Source organism: Macaca fascicularis, chromosome 4 (genome assembly GCF_037993035.2).
Source record: "Macaca fascicularis isolate 582-1 chromosome 4, T2T-MFA8v1.1".
Taxonomy (NCBI): Eukaryota; Metazoa; Chordata; class Mammalia; order Primates; family Cercopithecidae; genus Macaca; species Macaca fascicularis.
The window spans coordinates 36395452-36420952 of record NC_088378.1 but is presented as its reverse complement, the minus strand read 5'-3'; the positions used below and the strand labels follow the sequence as shown (position 1 = coordinate 36420952).

The 25501-nt window shown below is 36.9% G+C and overlaps 1 protein-coding gene across 1 annotated transcript in view; it reads left to right on the top strand.

Moving 5' to 3' along the window:
* Positions 1 to 5618, top strand: part of STX7 (syntaxin 7) — a 56271-nt gene extending 50653 nt beyond the window's left edge. The window contains exon 10 of the mRNA XM_045391514.3: positions 2697 to 5618. Within this exon, the coding sequence (XP_045247449.1) occupies positions 2697 to 2789 (93 nt within the window). The 3' untranslated portion in view covers positions 2790 to 5618. The remainder of the gene's footprint in view (positions 1 to 2696) is intronic.
* The last annotated feature ends 19883 nt before the right edge of the window (positions 5619 to 25501 follow it).

The window sequence follows — 25501 nt, the reverse complement described above, 5'->3', positions numbered from 1 at the left end:
CTTCAGGTCTTGTGGAAATCATATTAGCTTTGAGTGTCACCGTTCATCATATAGTCTGTCCACATGCAGCAGACCCTTCACCAGGAATGAATTTATTTCTTGAGTCAGGTTAATATGGGGAGCCCACATGCATGTGTCAAATATAAATTATGTGTCAAGTACTATACAAATATTAGAACTATCAACTATTAATACATCATACAATATGCAGACCTTTGATGTTCAGCATGGATAAGGCCAGGCTCTTTGGAAACCCCTAAATACCACGTAGCATTTGATTTCCTTTTTAAAACTCCATTCCATTGTTGCTGTCATTCATAATTATCATTTTCTTTACCTTATTAACTTTTTTTTTTTGACACAGAGTCTGGCTCTGATGCCCAGACTGGAGTGCAGTGGTGTCATCTCGCCTCACTGCCACCGCTGCCATCTGGGCTGCAGACATCCTCCTGCCTCAGCCTCCCGAATAGCGTGTACCCCCACGCCTGGCTAATTTTTGTATTTTTTGTAGAGACAGAGTTTTGCTGTGTTGCCCAGGCTGGTCTGGAACTCCTGGGCTCACGCGATCCACCCATCTCAGTCTCCCAAAGTGCTGACATTACAGATGGGAGCCACCATGCCCAGCCGCTGTTAACTTCTTATAAACTATCTAAGATGTTGTCACCTTCTCAGACATTCTCAATTGCTTTTTGCTTTTCTCACTAACCTTAGAAGTTGCCTTTCATTTCACAGTCCATCTTTTACTGGACAAATTACTGCATATTCAGTGATAAGTAAATAATAATGAAGCTGTGTGGAGTTTGCTGAGTTATAACCAATGGTATTCACCGACAGTCACTCCTGTTTATTATCTTTGTGCATATCATTCGGATATGCAGCTCAGTGGAATTAATATCACTATATCACTGTGTCATGGACTTTAGGTATCCCTCATGAATAATTGAAAACACACACACACAGACACACACACACACACACACACACACACAGATCTGCAAATGCCGGAAGTCTTATGGAGCTGTTAGCATATAACTGCCGAAACTTAACAGGATCCATCAGTGACTAGGTTCACGTGGTATTTTATTTTGCTTTTGGATTTGGGGGGAATGTGCATATATTGCCAAGTTTTACTCTTTCTCTTCCTTGTGGAAGGCCAAGCCTACAGGAAAAAGCGCATGTCCCAAGCTACACCCCAGGACTGGAAGCTGCCCCCAGGCTTAATTCCCCAAGCTCCCAAAGGGGGCTGAGATGGCTAAGCAGCACAAGTGCTGAGAAAAGAGGCAGCTTTCCAATAGTTCTGTTTGGAAGCCTTGATACGAAGGTGATACATTCACTTATCCCCACATTGCCCCAGAGTCTCATTACCCCACACTAGGGAAGAACCCCAGGCATCAAATACACCATTGTGGGATACCCGTGATGACTCACAGGTACATTACACATGTGTTTGTGGTAACCAAGTGGAGTCTGGGAAAAATATTTATGCATGATATTGAAATTTTAGAGAAATTGTGTTTGATACATGAGGAGTATTCACTGGAAAAATAGATGAATATGTGGAATATTCAAACTATGGTGTTCAGGGTAATTTCAGACTCAGAAATGTATCTTTTTATAAATATTTTGGTACTTCTACTTGACACAAAGTAAATTTACAAATTTTTCTACTTCGTAAGAAAAAGGATTCCTGCATGTTCATGTGAGACACAAACGCCATGAAAGAAATACAGGAAATCTACAACTGGACCAGGAATGAAGAATGAAACAAAATTCTTAACCATTCGGTTTTCAGTGACAGCATTATGATTTTATTTGCTCTGTGGTTTTTACTTGTTTGTTGAGATTTTGAATTTAGTTTCCCATTAGTATTAAAGAATGAGAATGATTTTGGAAATTCATTCCAAAATCATTGTATTTTGGAAACAAGAAATGTGTGTGAGGGGCCGGGCACGGTGTCTCAGGCTTGTAATCCCAGCACTGTGGGAGGCTGAGGTGGGTGGATCACGAGGTCAGGAGATGGAGACCATCCTGGCCAACATGGTGAAACTCCGTCTCTACTAAAAATTAAAAAAAAAAATTGTCTGGGTGTGGTGGCAGGTGCCTGTAATCCCAGCTACTCAGGAGGCTGAGGCAGGATAATCAATTGAACCTGGGAGGTGGAGATTCCAGTGAGCCGAGATTGTGCCACTGCACTCCAGCCTAGGCGACAGAGTAAGACTCCGTCTCAAAAAAAAAGAAAAAGAAAGAAAGAAATACACGTGAAGAAAAGTTGCCAATTTATACTTAGTGATATCTTCCGAGAACTCATTTTTAAGAAAAACTGTAATAAAAGGTAAAGAATGTTGAAGCTCTTAAGCTGTTCTGTTTTCATACATAGGTAACCTCAGTCTCTTGTTTAAGTCAGTAACTTATTTCGTGGTGTCTTCTTTCTTAAGCTCAGCCACACCCTTAGAAAAATTACCAATGAAAGTTGAAAAATTGCTCCCTTAATTGTAGCATTAGTTCAGTCATTTTTTTTTGAAAGAATATTGCCATATATATTAAAGAGATTTTTGAGAAACAAAAAACACAGTCAAAAATTTGAGGGCAATATACTACTACTGATTTTACTCTAGAAATGAACCAAATTATGTTTAGTTGCTATGGAGATACTCCACTAAATCTGTAAACATGTTTTTTTGTTTTTGTGTCTGCAGCGCAAATCCAGAAAAACCCTGTGCATCATCATTCTTATCCTTGTCATTGGAGCTGTGATCATTGGTCTCATCATATGGGGACTGAACCGCTGAAGTTATGAAGGAGCACACTGTTGCACTATATTGTCTAAATTATGTAGGAAGGTTCCTGTAATCATGTTTTTTTAAATTATTATTTTAAAGCTATTGTATAAAGGATGGTTCCCATACTTTGTTATTTTTATTGGGGGGTTGGAGTGGTTCCTTTGGATTAAATCTGATATTTTCTAATACTGAAAGATTTTCTAAATATCACTGCTGACATAACTTCCATGGTCTTCAATTTAATAGTTGTTAAGTTTTTGCCCACATTGCGTATGCCTTTCATTTGTAATTTATTTACCCTGCTTGACTTAGCTTTGGGAATTCGTAAATTTAAAGGTGTGTGTATTCTGTCTGCATCTCCCTGTCACTGTGACACACCTAGATTTGTGTTACTTCAATTAAAATTCTCAAATTTAATTTTGATTTGCTTCAGCAGGGAAAATATTCTCAATAATGTAAAATAATTAAGGTCTATTCATGGGGTGTATTTTTCTGGTTCACAACAGCACAAAGTGTCTTTCATTTTTCTGTTGGTTTTCTTTTAAGATCCTTTTTACTCTGAAGTCGGTGAATACTTTTCTAGTTTATTTGATACTCCTTCTGTGTATATATTAAGCTTTTGCTGTAGATTGCCTAGTAAAATTACTAAGGACAGGTTGTTTTTACATATGGCCTATTTAAGTCTGATGTTTACTGGGGAAAGTGTAGTTACTATAAATGTTTAACATCATTTGGAAGAAGAGTATGAAAAACCATTACCAATTCCTATCGTGTTTGGATTCTAAAGATCCCAGTTTGTTATTCCACTAACCTAGTTATCTTAACCATATCATTTGGTTTTGTGGGCCATTATTTACCTTCCCTTATGTCTTATAGAATAATGGCTACTATATTTAGGTCAAAATTACTTTTGGAAAGTAACTTTCCCACAATTAACTGTTTTTGTGCGCCCGACACTTAAAATTTAGTGTTTACCTTTTGTGCCATCCTTCATTAGAAAAGCAATTGGATGTTTGCCAGTTATCTCACTTCCCTTTTGAAATCAATGTTGTTTTAATGCACTAATCTGAATTCTGTAAAGAGGATTATCTTAGTTTATACTTTGTATTTTATAATGTTCTTGTATAGCAGTTCAGTACTGAAGGCAATGCTTAACTTAGCAAGCTCTGAGACTTCAAATGGGAACAAATAGTAAGTAGCTAAGTAAACCATATCTTTGCAACCAAAATAAAGATGAGTTAAAAGGTATCTGGTTAGGCCTATTTCATGAGAATTATGCTCTGGTGGGACCACAGGTCACCTGATACTTAGTGCTGCGCTGCCTGAAACCTCAGCATGGAGACGTCACCACATGCACTGTGGCCATTCAGCATCTTTCTGGAGCACCAGTTCACTCCAGGTTTTTATTTTAGGGTGTCACCGATTTTACCTACTTTGTCAGACTGATAGAAGTTTCTTTGCATGTCAGAAAACTCCATTTTTTTCCACAAAAGGGATTACAGAAAACTCTTTTGTGAGTAAGTGATTGGAACCCAGAGACTCCTGTTGCCAGAATCAGAATGCCCTAGAACAGAATGGACAATGCAGGGAGGAGAATTCACACAAACAGCACCTGTTCTGAGGCCCGGCCAGCCCACCAGGCCTGCTCGAATGTGGTCTTCAAGTGCACAGAGGCACATGAGGTTTCTGGTGATAAACCAGCATCTTACTGCTGTTTTAAAGTCCCGGCCCCATGGCTTTCACCATCAGTTCAGTTTTTTCGCTGTACTTGATAAAATGTTTATTTTCATACAGGTCAAGTACATTTACTTCTATTCATTTCACAGTGAGTACCCAGTAACAACAAAAGCACTTAAAATTGGGGGGGGCATGATTTTAGTACCTTTATTTGAAGTGTAATCATTTTAAATTATTATTATTTTAACTGGGGCAGTGATCAGTGGTTTAAACAGGAACTTTAGTGGTTTCAATTCTTTTAAGAAACATTAATTTTGAGGGAAAAACTTCCCACAAAATATTGGGAACGTAAGAGTAGTATTGATTAGAAAAAAATTAAGTAAGAAACATAGTGTGGTAGCCAAATTTAAAAAAAAAAATTGAACTTTTCTGTAGGTCAGTTTTAGAATTGCTGTGAAAAGTGAAGGTTGCCCTGTGGAGAATAAAATTAGAGTTGTTTTCATAACTGATGGCATGGTGAGTCCATTTGAGTCAAACTGAAGAATTTCCTTATCAAGTGACTATACATTTGTTTTTGTGTGCTCAAAAGAAATTCTCAAACACAGATTGATATTAACCAGCCAGGTAAATTGAATGACAATGTGGCATTAAGTATTTGGCTGTTGTATTTGTCATTAAATACTATGGTCTTGCAATATGATTGATGGTAAAAGAGTGATGTCATATTGATATAGAGTAGCTTGTTTTTTTAGTAGACGTGGGACCATCTCTTTTAGAAGTACAGCTCAGTCCAGGACAGCTGTGGATGCAGTGTCTGGAGTTAGACCCTCTGAGCACGCTGGCTGCCACAGTAGCATCTGCATCGGTGACCAAGGACACTGCACTTTGAAGAGGTCGCCACAGGGTCGTTTAGTGTCTTCACTGCTTTTGTTAAAAATTGTAAAATTTTGTAAACAGAAAAGTTGTGTTTTTGAATATCAATTTTTTAGACACACCTACAATGATAAATAAGTGCCTTTAAAGGCCCCTCTTTCCTTGAAATACATCTGTGGTTTAGCAAGGAAAGTACAAAACAGTTTATGTAGTTGGTGTAATTTTTGTGTCTTCATGTAGAAAAATGAATGTCATAATAAAATATAAAACTTATGTAAAGAAAATAAAGTCATTGTCCACCTTAATAGCTAAGGTTCACAAGGTAACTTATTCAGCATTTATTTTTTTTGAAAGTCAAAATTGAATTTATTTCTTTCACATGGCTGGTTTGCTGCAATATAAAGTTTCAGAATGGGCTGAAGTAAGTTGATTGAGGGATTTGAGTTGAATGACATTTTCAAGTTCATTTAAATATGATAAAAATTCGTTGGTAAATAACATCTGTCTTTCCTGGAAAAAAAAAAGTTGTGTATTTTCATGATTCAGTTAAAACGAAAAATAAACCTGTGAATCCCAGGCCTTTTTAGTCCTCCATAACATTTGAACAGTTTGACTCATCAGCAAAGAAATCAAATTTTAAGCCAATGGGAGCCTGAAAGTGTTACAATATACTGCTTCTTTGACAAAAGTATCTGTTTAACAGCTACCCTAACATAATTTATAAATCAATTAAGATAAAAACCATTTTTTCTGAGTATTTAGGAATTTGTGTCATCAAAATACTGTGACATGAGAGATAGGACAAGAAATTACTTAGTTGCCAGATATGCACTATTATCTTTCCTCATTTCAGCTGGATTTTCCAAAGTCAGTAGATTGGATGAAGCAGCATCTCATTCACTGAGATCACAAGATAGGTAGGAAACCTTTTTCTTTAATGTGAATTTTGCATATTTTAACAATTCCGTTAGAAAAAAGGAAACCACTTGATGGATTATAAGTACAAAGTGTTTTAACATAGGGAACTAGACATCAAAATGGTGGGTGAGGGAGGTGTCTGCAGCTGCAAAGTGGGTGGATCTCAGGAGCTGGCCCAGGCACTGCTGTGACTCTTGAGAACATCCAGAAGGCTGTGCTGTCTTGGCATGCGGCACTGACAGTGTGTCTCAGGGAGCTGTCCCCAGCTGTCAGCTGTTAAGCCAGTGCCTTGCAAGAGATTTTGAAACTGCTGTGAAACTCATGTCCGCTGCCTGCCTGCACTTCTGCCTGCAGTGGCCTCTGAGGAAAGATGGTCTCTCCTTTTCTCCTGGAAATGCCTGTCACTGGTCAACTCTAACTTAGAACCAGAGACAGAAGGAGTCTGTGGGAAGTGCGGTTTCTGGTCTACCTGCACTGCAGAGGACATTCTAGAAAGAGCAATGAGTTGTCAGTCTAGCATAATTGTGAAACGAGCACTGAGATGTACAGTTCAAACCACATGAAGTGGAAGCCTCAGAATTTTCTTCACTTTCATTAAAGATTATTTGATGGAAAAATGTAGAAGCATTGGCTCTAGATGGTAAGCAAGTCATTTTTTTCCAACCAAAATAAAAAATACGTATACTAAGCTTCTGGGGCCCCAAGACTTAACACAGTTTCCTTCCTTCCCTTCTTCCTTCCCTCCCATAGTAGTTCCTTAATAAATACTTAATTTGGCACTTATTTGGGGCCAGTGTTTTGCCGGGCTACCAAATGCCTGGGCACAGGGTGTTCTAAGAGTGAACCAAAAGAATAACCTTCCTGCCTTCAGGGAGTTTACGTTTTGTTATTTGGCATATGAAAAGCACTTGGTGTGTTAAAAGGAGGGAAGTACCTGTGTGAAAGGAAGGAGGCAAGGAAGAAAGGAAATGTCTAAGTATAAATCTCCCTTTGGACAAGCCTCCTGTTTATCCAGTTTTCCTTACTAAGTAACCGAATTTCATTTTCTTTTCTTAATTGACAGACTACCAGAAAATTACTAGTTTTCTAAAGAGAAACTACTGATTTGAGTGATGATCTGTGTGTAATGGCTCCAAAAAGGAGCCGCTCTCTTGGTGGCAGCAGTTGGATTCGGAGCTTGGGCATCCTGATCATCAGGACAGACATTTACAGGATATTTATAGAATTACTGCCCCAAATAGAGGGCAAAGCACTAGACAAGGGTGAGAGCCAAAGGGAATTTGGATTCTATATTTCATCAGAATACACTCAAAGCAAAAACAGTAAGTATGCTCCATATAAGAAACGTATCTTAAAATGTTTTTAATTTAACCGTACCCCGTCCCTTGACAAATCTTTTTCTTCTAAATCAAATAGGAATAAAGATAAAATCTTCCTATTGGCACATTTTCTCATAATTTAAATACCCTATCAATTTTATTTTATTTCTTTGTTTTGGTAATCATTTGGCTAATATGAATATTACATAATATTTTTCTCCAAATCCTAATTTTAAATGCAGAAATAGAGCTAAATAACACACTAAATAGGTTTTTATAGACACTGTTGCTTCTGGCAGGTTTTTAAGAGGTTGGTCACTTAATTACTCAGAGTGGGATTCCTGTAGGTTTTGTGCAGTGATGGCATTTATGCTTAAAATGTAAGTGGTGGAAGGCAAAACCAGATTTCCTGTGCAGTCGTTACACGCACAACACCTCTACTTGTTGGAGAGGGAGTTTTCTAGAACTGAACTGAATCTTTAAATAAACTTGAAAGGGCATTAATTCCCACTTTGGCCAACCCAAAGTACAGATTTTTAAGTGTTTACTGTAAGTATCGTTAGACAGTAGTTACTAACTCCAACACCTAATAGCATTGGTAGAAAACTTATAAATACAGTTATTTAGCCTAGACTAAGATTTTTCTGATACCTAATTTCACTTTCTAATGCCCTCTGAAAGTTTTTTAATCAGTTGTTTAATGGGAGATCTGAAATATTAAACTCAGAACAGAAAGAAGAGAACCTATTTTCTAGAAATTAGGTTTTTAATCCAAGTAAGATATAAGCTTTTGCTTTTTTAATAACTTGTATAGCTAAAAACTAGATGGTGAAAAGCTCTCAGATCAAAGCTGATCCTTCTGTCAGTAATGATTTTAAAAATAAAACAAGATTTTAATGGGGAATATTTTATTTTATTTTATTCTTATTTCAAACCTAGGTGCTGTGGTCGTTTTGAGTTCATTTTGAGGCATTTTCAATGTGCCTCACCACATCCAACCTCTTTCCAGGGCCACATTTAATGTTCAGCCTCATAAAGGTTATCATAGTTTTAACATTTAAGTACTATTTTATAGTGGGGTATATACCAAAATTTGCTAATAGTAACATAACCTTAGTTATATAACATTCACGTTAGTTCTATCTTGGAGGCAATAAATAAACACTTCTTGTTCAAGAAATTCACGTTAGTTCTATCTTGGAGGCAATATACAAACATTTTTTGTTCAAAATTAGGGCTACCCTATTGTCTTTATGTCTTTTCCTGATCGGCGGTCAAACATTTTTCTTAGTCATTCAGAAATTTTCTATGTTGTTTAAATTTTCTTTAAATCTAGAATGGAGTATGTGACCAATACTTTCCTTTGGAATGGTATGGACATTTGAAATAAAGATCCCATTCTTTATAAGTGTAAAATATGTATAATGCTAGTATTTTTAATTAAACTTTTGAAAACTGGATTCACATGCTGTTGTAAGAAATAATACAGAGACCTGCCGGATGCTGTGGCTCACGGTTGTAATCCCAGCACTTTGGGAGGCTGAGGCAGGTGGATCACGACGTCAGGAGATCGAGACCATCCTGGCTAACACGGTGAAACCCCATCTCTACTAAAAATACAAAAAATTAGCTGGGCACGGTGGCACACGCCTATAATCCCAGCTACTTAGGAGGCTGAGGCAGGAGAATCACTTGAACCCGGGAGGCGTGGGTTGCAGTGAGCAGAGATCGCGCCACTGCACTCCAGCCTGAGCGACAGAGTGAGACTCTATCTCAAAAAAAAAAAAAAAAAAGAAAAGAAAAAAAGAAAAGAAATAAAGAAATAATACAGAGACCTCTTTCGTGTACCTTTTCCCACACAGTGAACATCTTTCAGAACTGTGGTACAATATCATACCCAGGATATTGACACTGGTATAGCTAAGATACAGAACGTTTCCACACAGAACTTCTTCTAGCACAGAGATCCCTCATCTTGCCTTTGATGACCATACCCACTTCACTCCCATCCCTACTCCCTTCTTAACCCTTGGCAACCTTACTCTGTTCTCCATTTTTATAGTTTTTTTTTTTCAATTTCAATAAAGCTATATAACTGGAATCATAATATGTAACCTTTTGGGATTGGCTTTTTTTCATTTAGCATGATTTTCTGGAGATTAATCCAGCTTATTGTGTGTATCAAGTCTATTGACAGGTACTTTTTAGTGTGAATAGAATCCCTTAGCTTAGATGTACCACTGTTTGTTTAACTGTTCACCTGCTGAGAGACATTGGGCCAGTTTTTGGCTACTATAAATAAAGTTGCTATAAACGTGTGTACAAGTTTTTGTGTGAACATAATCTAGTTTTCAGGGTCAAATACCCAGCAGTTATATACTAGTTGGGGCATATAGTAGTTGAATGTTTAGTTTTTAAGAAGTTGCCAAAGTTACATAGCGTAGCTGTACTATTTTGTATACCCACCAGTGGTGTATGAGTGATCCAGTTGCTTCATGTCCTTTTCAGCATTTGGTGGTATCTCTACTTTTTATTTCAGTCATTCTGATAGGTGTATAGTGACAGCTCATTGCAGTTTTGATTTGCCATTTACCCTGTGCTAATGGCAATGATGTTGAGCATCTTTGTTTCATATGCTTATTTGTCACCTCTCTCTCTTCTTTAGTGACATGTTTCTTCATGTCTTTTCTTTCTAATTGGATTTTTTTCTGTTGAGTTTTGAGGGCTTTTAAATAATGTGTGTGTGTGTCCGTGTGTCTGTGTGTGTGTGTGTTTTTTTTCTAGATACTAGTCCTTTGTTGGATGTGTGATTTGCAAATATTTCCTCCTAGTCAGTAGCATGTCTTTTCATTTCTCTTTTCTGGGCCTTTCACAGAGCAGAAGTGTTTAATTTTGATGAAGTCCACTCTGTCCATTTTTCTTTTTATGGATCATGCTTCTGGTATAAAGAACTTTGCCTCTCTCTTTAGATCCCCAAAATGTTCTCTTTTATGTTCTTTTCTAAATGTATTATAGTTTACATTTTACTTTTCCATTTTGAGTTAATTTTGTATAAAATGTGAGACTTAGGTCTAGGTTCATTTTTGTTGTTGTTGCCTATGGATATTCAATTACCCCAACATGATATTTGTTGAAAAGGCTCTCTTTTCTCCATTGAATTGTTTTTGCACCTCTGTCAAAAATCAGTTGAGCAAAAATGAGTTAACGAGAAATCAGTTGGGCATATTTGTGTGGGTCTTATCTGGGTTTTCTATTCTTTTCCATTAGACTATGTGTCTATACCTCCACCAAGACCAGAATATTGATTACCGTAGTAAGTCTTGAAATCAAATAGCTGATTTATTCCACTTTATTCTTTTTCAAAATTGTTTTAGCCACTTAGTTCCTTTGTCTTCCCATATAAGTTCTAGAATAATCTTGTCTGTATCTATTCAAATATCTTGCTGGGATTTTGATAGGGACTATGTTATACCTATACATCAATTTGGGGAGATTTGACATCTTTACCGTGTTAAGCCTTCCCATTCATGATCACAGGATCACTTCACTTCTTTTTAATTTTGTTTTCTTTACCATGTTAAGCCTTCCCGTTCATGATCATAGGATCACTTCACTTCTTTTAATTTTGTTTTCCTTAATCAGTATTGTGTGGTTTTTCAGCATACAAGTTCTGTACATTTTTGTTAGATTTATACCTAAGCAATTTAATGTTTGAGAGAGATTGCAAATAGCATTGTATTTTGAATTTCCATGTTCACATGTCTGTTCTAAGTATATAGAAATAAAGTGAATTTTTCTATTTTGTATACTGAGACTTTAATGAGCCCACTTACTCATTTTAAGGGATTTTGATTGATTCCTGGGACTTTTTTTTTTTTTTTTAACATAGACAGTCGTGTCATCTGCAAATAATGAATAGTTTTATTTCTTCATTTCTGACCTGTATTCCTTTTTTTCCTTTCATTGCCTTAAAGCAGTGGGTAGAAATTCCAGCAGAAATAAGAGCAGCGAGAGTAGAGATCCTTGACTTGTTTCTGGTCTTAGGAGGAAAGGACTCAGTGTTTCATCATGAAGTATAATGTTATCTGTAGGTTTTTAAAGCAGATGCTTGCTAAAGTTAAGGAAGTTATCCTTTATTCCTTTTTTTTCTGCAAATTTTTATTATGAATTTGTGTTGAATTGTCAAATGCTTTTTCTGCATTAATTTATATAATCATGTCACTTTTCTTCTTTAGCCCCTTAATGTGGTAGATACATTGATTGATTTTTGAATGTTGAACCACTGTTACATCCTTGAGATAAACTCCACTTGGTCATAGGGTATATTTGTATATACAGTGTCATTCTTTTGGCTAATGTTTTGTTAAGGATTTTTGCATCTGTTTTAATGAGACATACTGGTTGGTGGTATCAGGGTAGTACTAGCTTCAAAATGAACTGGGAAATATTCCTTTCTCTTCTGTTTTCTAATGGAGATTGTATAGAATTGGTGTCAGTGCTTTTTAAAACATTTGATAGAACTTTCCAATGAAATCATCTGGGCCTGAAGATTTTTGGGGAGGGAGTTCTTTTTATTATAATTTCAACTTTTACAATAGTTATATGGCTATTTAATATATCTGTTTCATATTGAGTTGTGATAGTTTGTATTTTTAGAGGAATTAGTCCATTTCATCTAAGCTGTCAGATTTATATGTAGAGTTTTTGGTTGTACTTTCTGTTAGACTTTTGATGTCTGATATTCCAAAACTCCTTCATTTATCATTTCCTTTCTATTTAGAGCACTCCTTTAGCCTTATTATTATTATTGTAGTTCCACTGGCAACAAATTCTCTTAGTTTTCTTTCATCTGAAAATGTCTTGATTTTCCCTTCATATCTGAAGAATATTTTTACACTGGACATAGACTTGTAGGTTGATAGTTCTTTTCTTTCAGCACTTGAAAATTGTTCTGCCCCTTCCAGCCGAGAGGGGTGGCTCACGCCTGTAATCCCAGCACTTTGGGAAACCGAAGCAGGCAGATCACTTGAGGTCAGGAGTTAGAGACCAGCCTGGCTAACATGGCAAAACCCCGCCTCTACTAAAAATACAAAAACTAGCCAGCATGGTGGTGCACGTCTGTAATCCCAGCCATTTGGGAAGCTGAGGCAGGAGAATCACTTGAACCTATAGGCGGAGATTACAGTGAGCCGAGATCGCACCACTGTACTCCAGTCTGAGCAACAGAATGAGACTCCTCAAAAAAAAAAAAAAAAAAAGGAAAGAAAATTTCATAGTTCCCCATGAAAAATCCAGTTTTTTACATTGTTTTGATTCCTGTAGATAGGTGTCATTTGTCTTTTTTCTTTTTCTTTTTTTCTTTGTGTTTAGTTTTTAACTATGATGTATCTTGTAGATTTGGGGTTTTATTATATTTGAGATCTTCTCACCATCTGTATGTTTATGTCTTTTGCCAGATTTGGGGAGTTTTCAGCCATCATTTTTTTCAAGAATTTTTTCAGTCTTGCCTTCTTTGTTTTATCTTTGTTTCTTTGTTTTATCTTCAAATTTATTCATTCTTTCTGCAGTAGCTTCTGTTCTGCTATTGAGCCTATCAATTAAGTGTTTCATATTGATTCCTGCATTTTTCAGTTTTAAAATTTCTGGCCCTTTACGGAAAATGTTGGCTGATCCCCTGGAGTATAAACCCATACTGTAGAAGAGAAGATCAAGTTAAACAAAAGTTGGTCTCTTTAAATAAATACATAAAGTACACATAACTTGGTGAAACTGATCTGGAAAAAAATAGAAGACATAAAAAATTTAGGAATGAAAATGCAGATAAAAAACCAAACATAGATTTTAAAATAATAAGACGCTATAAACAACTTTATGCCAATATATCACAAAACAGAAAATGAATAATTTATATGAAAAATGCAAATTACCAAAATCAACTAAGGTGTAGATGATTTCTGCTTCCTGCCATATGGTTGACTAGGTATACTCAAGGATCCTTCTGCTAAAATACAACTAGTTCTTGGATAAAATACAACACACATAATATTAGTTCATCTCCTGGCTCATTAGAAAGAAAGATAATCACTAAAGGTTATTACCAATGAAAGTGGGCTAAAATTAAAGTAGTTGAGAAACAGGAGAACTGTGCCTCTGAGACTAAGCCATGGACTCCAGGCAAAGTAAAGAAAGTGAACCTAAGACTCCTTCATAAAACCAGGAATGCTTTAAAGCATTAAAGTAGTCCTAAGTCAGTGGACTCTGGTGGTTACTCTAAGAAGTGGATGAAAATCCCCTCTGAAGGAAAGCCTCCCTAATTAATGCTTCTAGATTAATCACACATGCAAGGAAACACACCTTTACGTTGAGAAACAGTAGATTTAGATATTCAGGGAATTCAGGTATTGCAATTAGCAGAAGTAGAATAACAGTTATATGTTTAAATAAATAATGTATGAATTAAAATGAACATGAAATAAAAGATATGTTAAAAGGCAGATATTAAAAAGAACCAAAGACAACTTAGTCATGAAATTTAATTCTTGAAATATATAACATAATGAATGGTTTAAGAGCAGATTCATCACAACTAAAGGAATTGTTGACTATCAAGTTTTAACTGAGGAAACAACATATTGCAGCAAAAACAGATAAAGGGATAGAAAATATGAATTAGAGATTACGAGACCTGAAGGATAAAATGGGAAGGTTTAGTTTGTGCTAATTGGAGTCTAAGAAGTAGAAAACAGAAAAAAATTGAGGTAATTGCTGACAAATTTCCAGAGCTAAGAAAAGCTTGGGACCCGGTGTGGTGGCTCATGCCTGTAATCACAGCATTTGGGGAGGCCAAAGCAGAAGGATCACTTGAAACCAGGAGTTTCAGATCAAGCTGGGAAATGAAGCAAGAGCCCCCACTCTATCTCCATCTCTACAAAAATAAAAAATAAAAAATTAAGAATTAACCAGTTGCGGTGACATGAACCTGTAGTCCCAGCTACTTGAGAGGCTGAGGTGGAAAGATCACTTGAGCCCAAGAGTCCAAGACCAGCCTGAGCAACATGGTGAAACTCCATCTGTACAAAAAATACAAAAATTAGCCAGGCATGGTGGCACACACCTGTGGTCCCAGCTACTCAGGAGGCTGAGGAAGGAGGATCACATGAGCCCAGGAATTCAAGGCTTCAGTGAGCTATGATGGTGCCACTGTACCCTGTCTCCAAAAAAAAAAAAAAAAAAGTGGATCCACATACACAAGAAACAAAAAGTATATCAACTAGGAAAAGGAAGCCAATGTATAGTCAAACTTACAAAGGCAAAGGATCTTAAAAGCAGCCAGAATAACTATCCACTTCTAAAGGAATGACAAATTGACAGGAAACTTTTTATTTATTTATTTTTTGAGACAGAGTCTTGCTCTATTGCCCATGATGGAGTGTAGTGGTGTGATCTCTGCTCACTGCAACCTCCATTTCCCGGGTTCAATTGATTCTCCTGCCTCAGCCTCCCAAGTAGCTGGGAGTACAGGTGCATCACCACCCCCAGCTAATTATTTTGTATTTTAGTAAAGACTGTGTTTTGCCATGTTGGCCGGGCTGTTCTTGAACTGCTGACTTCAGGTGATCTACCTGCCTCGGCCTCCCAAAGTGCTGGGATTAGAGGTGTGAGCCACTGGACCTGGCCGACGGGACTTTTCAGAGACAAAACTGGAAGGCAAAAGACAATGGAATACCATCTTTAAGGTACTGAGAGAATAACTCAATAGAATGAGTGCCCAGTGAAATTATCTCTCAAAATCAAGGGTATATTAAAAACACTTTTTTCTCAAAATGAGCATTTACAAACAATGGACTTTCACTCAAGAATCAGGATGAATTTTAGAGTAGAGCAAAATGACTAGGAGGAAAATCTGAGATGCAAGAAGATATGGTGAGCTAAAAAATCAATAATCATGGGAAATGTAAATAAATACTGTCTATATTAAGAAGTAGTTACTCTGTGGAGTAAGAAAGAGCATAATTAAAATACTAGCAGCATTTTACATAACTCAGAAAATGTATATGTGGGGAAAGTGTCCGGGAGCACTGAGAAGTTAGTGTGAGTGCTCCAATATCCGGATACTCTTTAGGGTGGAAGTTAAGATAATGAATGACTTTCGACTTTGTTAATCTAAGTACTTAACAGGAAATTTTCAGATAACCATTAAAGAATAGCAATACAATATAACTTTCAAGCCAGTAGAGAGAAAACATTTCGAAATAAGGGAAAAACATTTTAGAAATGCCAACTCCGATAGACCACAAAAATGCAAGAAAGGAAGAAAAAGCATAGAAAAAGCAAAGAAATGGCATAGTATATAATAAATGGTTACAATAAATATAAATCTCCTATCTCACCAGATTAATAAAAAAAAGTCTACCTTATTCAATATATACAGTTTACAAAAGCCAGTGCAAGGACAGAGAAAGACAAAAAGTAGAATTAGGGAAAGTAAAACAAGCAAATATACCTGGTTAGGATAGCTATATCAATATTAGCCTTACAAATATTAAAGTGAAAAGCATTAATAGGGATAAGGAGACTCTCAAAAATAATAGAAATTTCAACTGAAGTAGGTATAACAGTTCTAAACAAAGTTATTAAAGTAAAAAAATGTATAGAGCAAAATGGAACTATTATATTGTATTTGAAGTCACTCAGTTTTTAGCTAAAGCAACAAAAAATAAATAGAACAACATGGTAACCAAAGTTGATTCAATTAATACCTAAAGGATCATGTTCCCCCAAATTAGAGCATGCACATTTTCCTTAAGCGTGTATAAAAGATTTAGAAGGAAAATGATAAAGGAATGTTTTGAGGACTTCTGATAGGGAAATATTTCTTAGAAAATCTACAAAAGATATTAACCATAATCTACATAAAGCCAACTGTTTTATTTAAAACCTCTCTGGAAATAGTTTTGTTGACTGATAAACACTCTAGGTCAGTCAGCTAATCAATGTCTAGTGAGTCCTAACACTCTTTCCACTGCACAGTAAGTTGCATCTTAGGTTTTTAACTTAAAAACAAAAGCCTGGTATCAAATGTTATACCCAAAAACTTATCAGTATCTTTTTAACCAATGTAAAGATTTTCTTTAAATCTTAGGAGTTGTGGAATTATTTCTAACACACTGGTTATATGTATTAGTTTTCCACTGAGCCATCATAAAAACAGAAGTCACATCGTCACTATTTCTTGCTTGTCTAACCCAGCATCTGTGGTACCCTCAGCAGTTACTCATGGCTCCTAGGCCTTCCTTTAGAGTATTGTCTCTTCTATTGGCTTTGGATGGAATTGACTCCATCCTAATGCAGAAATGATAGGCACTGCTTTCTATAAATCGGTCAGCCTAATAACATTCCTTTTGCCTCAGAGATTGGTTCAGAGATGGGGAAAAACCCAGTCTAAGCAATCATCTTGCGACTTACTTTCCTCCAATTGGTGATCCAGTTAGGGCAACATGTGGAATGTGCTGCTCTGTATGTGAAGCCAGATGCTCACGTTCATAAAAAACATTTTAATACTGTGACAGAAGATACAGCTTCGAGACAAAGACACGAGCTTGGGCAGAGTCATTCATTCATTCAGTAAGCATTTGCTGAGTGCTTAATAAATGCTAGACCCTGAGAAAAAGCAAAATCTTATTCAGCATATTCTGACACTGGGGACAATGGAATAGTTGATAGCTTCCACACTTAATTAGAAACAAAGATTATCTCTTAAAACCTCATTCTTGTATCTAGGAAGACTTTTGTTTTCCCAATCAGAAATTGTAGTTCCAGAAAAAGAACAAGACAATGAAAACATTGTATAAAAGGTTTCTTTCAAACTTTTTTCAATTGACAGTTTTTCACCCCAATCATCTTGATGCAGAGAGGCTTCAGAAACACAAGTGACTCTGTGTTCAGACCAAGTACTTGGCCTCGAGAAGATGAATGATCAGACCAACTCACCATATGATTATAAGGGTCAGGTAGTTTAAAAAGAAATTACAATCTGAATTGAACCATGGATGAACAGTGTTTCTATTGAGCTTCAAATCCCAGCTAATAAGCATAACCTTGTAAAGAGAGGTTACTGTTTGGGAAACTGCATGTTCTTGCAGGAGGGCAAAGCTTTTGCAATATAAATAGTTGTAAGGGTAGTAGCTTTCATCTTTAATACCTTAACCCTCTGTGTTTAGAGTTTTTGTATCCAAGGCTGAATTGAGAATTTTAGAAACCTTGAACACTGAAGAGATTGTAATAACCCCATGTGTAATTTATAAAATCTTCAAAAGAAAATTTACTTTTTAAAAATGTTATAAAACTCATGAATACTGAAATGAAAATGGCTTCATTTTTATATTTTATTTCAAGATGCTACATAAATTCATGAAAGTTAAACTTTTCTTGGTCATTCCTGATTCCTCTATTTTGCTGGTGCCCTCAAAGACTCAGTTTGTTGGGTATTAATTCAGCACTGATTGCATTACAAGTACCTACTGATTTTCATGTAATTTTCCAAAGTATAGATGGAGAAGAAGAATATTATTTCTGAGAGGAATTTGATTATGTATGGTGAAGAGTATGTTTTGAGTTTGGCTCCTCTAGACTTATTTTCTTCCTGAATAGGTCTAATAAGAAGCACCTTTCAATCCTAAATATATCTTTGTCTTACACAATGACAAGGTAATGTGGATTTTAAAAAAGCAATGCAGGTCTGAATCTTGGCACTGTAGAATGTTTGTACATTAAACATGATTGGAGGAGACATTCAGTTGGGTAAGGGTCACTGTGATTCACTGTGATTCTAAAGGCCATGTCAGGCCCATTGCTCTGGCAAAATTTAATATGCAAGAGTTGGTAGGAATGTGCCTCAGAGAAGTAGGCTGAGGTTGAGCCTGTCATTTCTGACTAAATAAAGAAGAATGCTTGAAAATCTGCTCTTCCCTCATCCTCAAAGCTGTTAATGATTTGTAAAATTTTCCCTTTTTTTCTTTGATCATGGTATTAAGAACAAATTAAAAGACCAACAGCTCTTGCCTAAGAATTCTGATATGACATTTGAGTAGTATTACTGTTTTTTTGTTTTCTTTTTTAAACCTAAAAACCTTCTGGAGCTCTCTGGAATAGAGAAAAGTTGACATTCTTTTTTCTTTTTGGATAAATTGTTAACCAGAAAACATTTGTCATATCTAGATCTTAAAGCAAAAGTAAATACTATCTTCATTGAGAAAAACAATACATCTCAGTTCCTTACTTTATATTTCCGTACTTTTTCTCTAATTTTTGTTTCTCTCCTTAAGACTATTTCTGAATTATCTAAATTTAGTGGCATAATTGTCTCTTATATAATGATACTATTACTTGGAAGTCGTTGTTCTTTTTCATTGAAACATAATTCATCATTGAGAAATAAAGGCACTCACAGACACACAGGCACACACGTACTACAATGGCACAATTTTATGTTTTGAATAGCATTTAAGTCGCAATTTAATATATGCTGCTTTTCTTTGGGTCATCAATTGTATTACATTCTCTTAGATTCTTAGTTTCTTTGCCCTTAGAATTCTTTTAAAAATGACAATGGTTGTTGGGTTAGGGGCAGTTAACAGGGAAAGGAAAATAGTCTTTCAAAATCGGTCTTTTAGGGAGATAAGTTGTTCCATTTAAATTACAATACTCAACTAGAGGATTTCAGAAGAAATGAGAACACTGTAATTGAACCACAGTGCTGCTTATTTTGCCCCCCTATGCCCTTCCCTTTTAACCCACAAAGAGATAGCTTTCTTTTATTGAAATTCTCTCCAGTGGATATTGACTAAAGTTACACAGATGAAACAACCAGAAGGAGAACCCATGCTTCTTTCTCCATGTAATAACCATTGTAATATAAGAAAAGTTACACGGAATGAGTCAGACAGGGGATGGAAGACTTTATTCAAGACTATTGCAAATGAGATCAAGACTATTGCAATGGGGGAGAAATTGAACTCAATCACACTGAAACAAAAGATAGGAGAATTTTAAGAATTGAGGTGAGTTAGTACCGAAAGACACTAGGGGTGAGGTTGGTAAATGGGGTCAGGCTATCTGTGCTTGCTAATTGGCACCTACTGAAGTTAGGCTTCCCCTTTCCCACAGATACAAAGAAATAGAGGTACAATTTTTCTTGATGATTACATTTCAAAGGCATGGTTCTTAGGCTTTGGAGAAAGATGCTCCTGGGTTGTAGAAGATTTATTTTACAAAGATATAGAGAAAGAAATTATAATTGCAAGTTTTCTAAAGTAAATGATCTAAGAAAAGGGGCCTATGCTCACGAAGAAACCTTTCTAAAGTTTAATCAAGCTGAGGGGAATGTTGAAGCTGTCCTAGTTGTAATTGCTACTGTTTGTTGTTGAGCTCTGCACGCCAGGTACTGAGCTGTATGTTCTACTTACATTTACTGGCAATCTTACCATCGATCCTTTGGAGTAGCTTTTATTGTCCCATTTTACCAAACAGGGATTTTACAGATGAGAAATCTAAGGCTCAAAGAGTTTAACTTACCGATAGTCACACAGCAAGTAGATGCTAGAGCCAGAATTTGAACTAGGGAGCCTGCCTGTCTGCAGAGATCATACTTTTGATTACTAGACCATCCTACTTCATCTGTATTTCTACTGAATATTCAAGAAGTGGTAGGATCATTGCCAAATACTTCTAGAGAAGGTACTTATAACAGATTTGCTGTTGTCAAATCATCTTGGGAAGAATGCCCTTAATTACTATGGCAACACAATATTTATGCATACTTATCTGGACCGTAGGCATGCCTGCAAATGGAACAGCATGTCTCTTACTGTCAATTTTGGAGGATCCCCAGTTGATGTAGCTCTGTATTTGCTCATAAAAATTAGTTATAGTAGGAAAAAAATGAGGAAAGACTAGGTGTAGACATTAAAAACACATGTTAGGAGCTGGAAGTGGTGGCTCATTCCTGTAATCCTAGCACTTTGGGATGCTGAGGTGGGTGGATCACTTGAGGTCAGGAGTTCGAGACCAGCCGGGCCAAAATGGTGAAACCTTGTCCCTACAAAAAATACAAAAATTAGCCAAGCATGATAGAGCATGCCTGTAATCTCAGCTACTCAGGAGGCTGAGGCAGGATAATTGCTTGAACCCAGGAGGCAGAGATTACAGTGAGCTGAAATTGCACCACTGTACTCCAGCATGGGTGACAGAGTGAGACTCTACCTCCAAAAAAAAAAAAAGAAGAAGAAAGCAAACACATGTTAGAATGCAAGGTTGATTTAATATCTGAAAGTGATTAATACATTATGTTAATGCAATAAAACAAAAACCCACATGATTTAGAAATGTTTTTGACAAAATCCAATACCCATTCATGATTAAAAAAAAAAAAAACTCTCAACAAACTAGAAAGAAAAGAAATTTCTTCAGCTTGATTGATAAAGGGTATCTTCAAAAAACTCAAAGTTAGCATCATCTGTAATGGTGAAAAACAAAGTGCTTTGCTTCTGAGATTGAGAATAGGAAAAGGACATTCATTCTTACTACTTTTATTTAACATTGTCATTGAGATTATAGCCATTGCAATAAGGTAAGAAAACAAAAGGTATCTGGATGGGAAATGAAGAAGTAAAACTCATTACTTGCAGATGATATGACTGTTTATGTAGAGCATAAGAAGAAGTCTACAAAAAAGCAAATAGATTAACTGAGTTTTACAAAGTTGTAGGATACAAGGTCAGTATACAAAATCTGTTATATTTCTGTACACCAGCAATGAACATTCTACAAATAAAATTAAAATTTTATTCTTACTAATATTCTACAAATAAAATTAAGAAAATTAAGAAAAACTGATTCATAACATCAAAAAAATATAATACTTTTAGAAATAAATTTTACAAAAGAAGGGCAAGGCCTGTACACTGAAAACTATAAAATATTGCTGAGAGATATCAAAAGATATCTAAATACCTGGAGATGTATTTAGTATTTATTGATAGCTAAATATGGTCAAGATGGCAAATATCTCCAAATGGATCTACAGATTCCATGCAATCTCTATCAAAATCCCAATAGAAATTTTTTGTAGAAATTGACTTGCTGATTATAGAATTTATGGAAAAATGCAGAAGACATAGAGTAGCCAAAATAATTCTGAATAAAAAGACTGACACTGATGGACTTATACATTTGATTTCACAATTTACTATAAAGCCACAGCAATTGAGAAAGTGTGGTATTGGCACAGGAACTGGCACAGATCAATGAAAGAGACTTGAGAGTTCAGATATAAATCTTTACATTTATGATCATTTGATTTAATTAACTTGGACCTCATAAAGATGAGATGTGCCTTCTGCGTCTATCCCAGAAAGGTTAGCCTTTAATACATAACAGCCCAAATGGGAGCCAGACATCAGCTTGTGTTGGACAGACCAGAGCCAGATGGGTGGGCCTTGTTTAAGAAAAAGAACACGAAATTATGAATGTAAAATTAGCTATGAAAATGAGTATTTAAAATGAGGAAATCACAAAATGACAGTGTTTTTCAAAAAGCACACAAATAGCACAAACATCACAAAATCCACAAAAATAAGTTATTAATTAACTGCCTGTCACCTCTGTAACAATTGTTTTCTACAGTTTTGGGTTGCACACTTTGATTATCTCCTCATATGAAAAAGTTTTTAACATTTTCTCTAGAGATTGAAAATATAATTCAATTTTCTTTCTAGCACAATGGATAGAAAGGGAAACTTCAGAAACTTTCTTGAAGCTTCACCACTCATTACTGGTAATGTCACATCTGAGTTTCTGGTTCAGGCAGTGCTCAGAAAAGAAATGGGAAAACTCCAGCTCTTTGATATCATGGCTTATGGACACTGATAGCTGCTACTATGCATATGGTCTGCTTTTGTTAGGTCTTTTCTGCTTCCTGTTCCTACTGGGAAGTACCTTAGAAGAGGAGTGAGAGGAACAAAAAATTGTCTTTAATCCTTGGTCATAGTGGCCTACAAGCAGGGAGGCATGTCCTTGTTCCTTTCTCTTAAGGTCAAAGATTGGGTCCTGAAGCTCAGGTTGTGTCTTGGAGCTCAGCTGATAATGGAGGTATTGTTAACAGCCTACTAGTCCTACTGCAGTCCCTGTACCACTGCCCAGATTACAGAGGGTAATTCCCAGCCTGGGCAATACTTTGTACTTCATGCTGCCTGTGCATGCTGGGGCGAGTGCTTCTTCTGTGATTACCCCCAAGAACACAACAAGCGTTAGAATGGGCTAGTGCAAGTGACAAGCCCTGGAGATTAAGCTTCATTAACAACCTGGTAAATCTATAAATCCACCTCTTACTGTCAGAGGCGTTCAAACCAGAGCAACTCCATCTTGAGTGACGGCAGGAAAAATGAGGCTGGGACTTGCTGGGCCGCATCCCTGAGAGAAAGGTATTTCTAGCCTCTAGATGTTTACAGTTAAGGGAACAGATTGATGGTGTTTATTAAACAGACCCAGACTTGGGAGTGTCCTAATATCCCGATATCTTTTTTTTTTTTTTTTGAGGCGGAGTCTCGCTCTGTCGCCCAGGCTGGAGTGCAGTGGCGCGATCTCGGCTCACTGCAAGCTCCGCCTCCCGGGTTCCCGCCATTCTCCTGCCTCAGCCTCCCGAGTAGCTGGGACTACAGGCGCCGCCACCACGCCCGGCTAATTTTTTTTGTATTTTTAGTGGAGACGGGGTTTCATTGTGTTAGCCAGGATGGTCTCGATCTCCTGACCTCGTGATCCGCCCGTCTCGGCCTCCCAAAGTGCTGGGATTACAGGCTTGAGCCACCGCGCCCGGCCATATCCCGATATCTTGAGAACAAAAGCATTCCTAATTTTGCTTTAAAGATAATATTTATTCTTGTGAAATGCAGTAATTAAGAAAATTAATCCTTTATCACAAACCCTTGTAGCAGAGCACATCTCACCATCATCTTGTTTTATTTTATTTATATACACACACACACACACACACACACACACACACACACACAAACATTATACCTAGGGTGGACATGTTCCTCCTCTTACTTTCGGGAACCTCCTACTCTGTCTATGGAGTAGCTGTTCTTTCACCACTTTCTTAATAAACTTACTTTGCTTTGCACTGCAGATTTGCCCTGAATTCTTTCTTGCATGAGATCCAAGAACCTTCTCTTGGGGTCTGGATCAGGACCCCTTTCCTGTAACATTACCACAGCTGCCATCCCTCTGGAGGGTGTCTTGTATACATTGCCAAACAGAGCCTCAAAGCTTCCCTGTCTCAGAATGTTAGAATGCAATTAGCCACATGTACTCATTAGCATGCCATCCCTACAAAAATCCTTGCAGTCAATTCAGAGTTTGGATTTAGTTAAAAGGAGATATGCCAATGGCCAGATTGAGTAGGGTGAGAGGGATGGAGAGTGTAGAAGTGAAGGAAAACAGATAGCAGGGAGGGACAACAGCGCTCTTTGAGAAAAATCCCTAGTCATAATTGAACTGCAATTAGACTCATCAATAGTGATTGAGCATAAGGAGGTAACAGTGGTTTGGTGGTTTGTTTTATAACATGAGGCTGCCCTGGGATGGAAAGAGGAGCAGAAAGAATTGCCACTGGGTCTGCTTCTCTGCTGTGGTAACTTCCCTTTGAAAGGACTAGACACAAAGAGGAGATAACTTTTCCAACTGGCAGAAAGAACAGTCAACACTGGGGATCAGGAGGCATATTGCAGATGGGATTTCAGAAAAGAGCTGCAGTGAGTGCATGAAAGGTGCCCTAGGGCAGCATGGGCCAGGCCCCAACAGCATGGTCATGGGCGTTTCTTAGTTTAGTTAAACAGCACCTTCTAAAGTCCAGGCACTTGAAGGCAGTTGTAGTGAGAAAGTAGACACCCAGGAAATGACACTGAAGTCACTAAGACCCTGTGGGTCCCCTATCATGCCTATGGGCATTTGCTTAAGGTGCTAGAGATGCAGGTGCAGATGGCTTTTCTGAGGGCAGGGCACCTGCTGTTGCAAAGGGACCAATGAGCTGGCTCATTGAAGGCAACACACATTCCGTTTCCTGGGAATTCCAGACAGGTATAAGAAGGAAGGGCCTGACATTTTGTGACTTGACAAACTGGGGCTATTAATCTTTCAAATTTAAGGTAAAAGTAATTACACTAGAAACTGCTGTTGGTGGAACTTTGAAGATCATCAGATGGCACATTCTGAATTGCCGTCACAGTAAGAATTCTTCAGGAAAGAGACACTTCTACTGAGAATCACCTGGTTCCCTCCAAACCAAGAAATGCCCAACTCTATGTTCCTTGTTCTGCAGTTGTCAAACTCTAGTGGCTAATAAGGAGATGCTATTACTCTGTTTCTCACAGGAGTCTTCTAGAACATGTGGCAGGGATGATGAATGCTTCCATGCTCCTATTGACCAGCTGGCAGAGGGAGTGAGAATGACAAAGTTTATACCTTATAAACAACACCATCAGCTAAATTATCACTGGGTTATGATTTTTACATTCATAAACATCATGATCGTAAAAATGTCTTCATTGATTTTTATGTTTCATGTTTTCATGTTTATAAAGATAATCCATGCTTATTTTAAAGATAGAAAGTAGAAAACTGAAAGCTTTCAGTTATCCTGCTCTCCAATAAATATTGTTTAACAGTTTGGTTTACATCATTCAATAATTTTTTTCCATATAGACATACACATCTATATCTATATATGCATAACTCAAATCTTCCTAAGTTCCCCAGGACATTGGAACCACCTTTTACTATAGCCATCTGAATGAAATAGCTTGAGTCCCTATCCTAGGTAGTTTTGAGAATCTAGCATTTCCTCCAATTGTCCCAGCAGGTCCCCAGGAGGACACT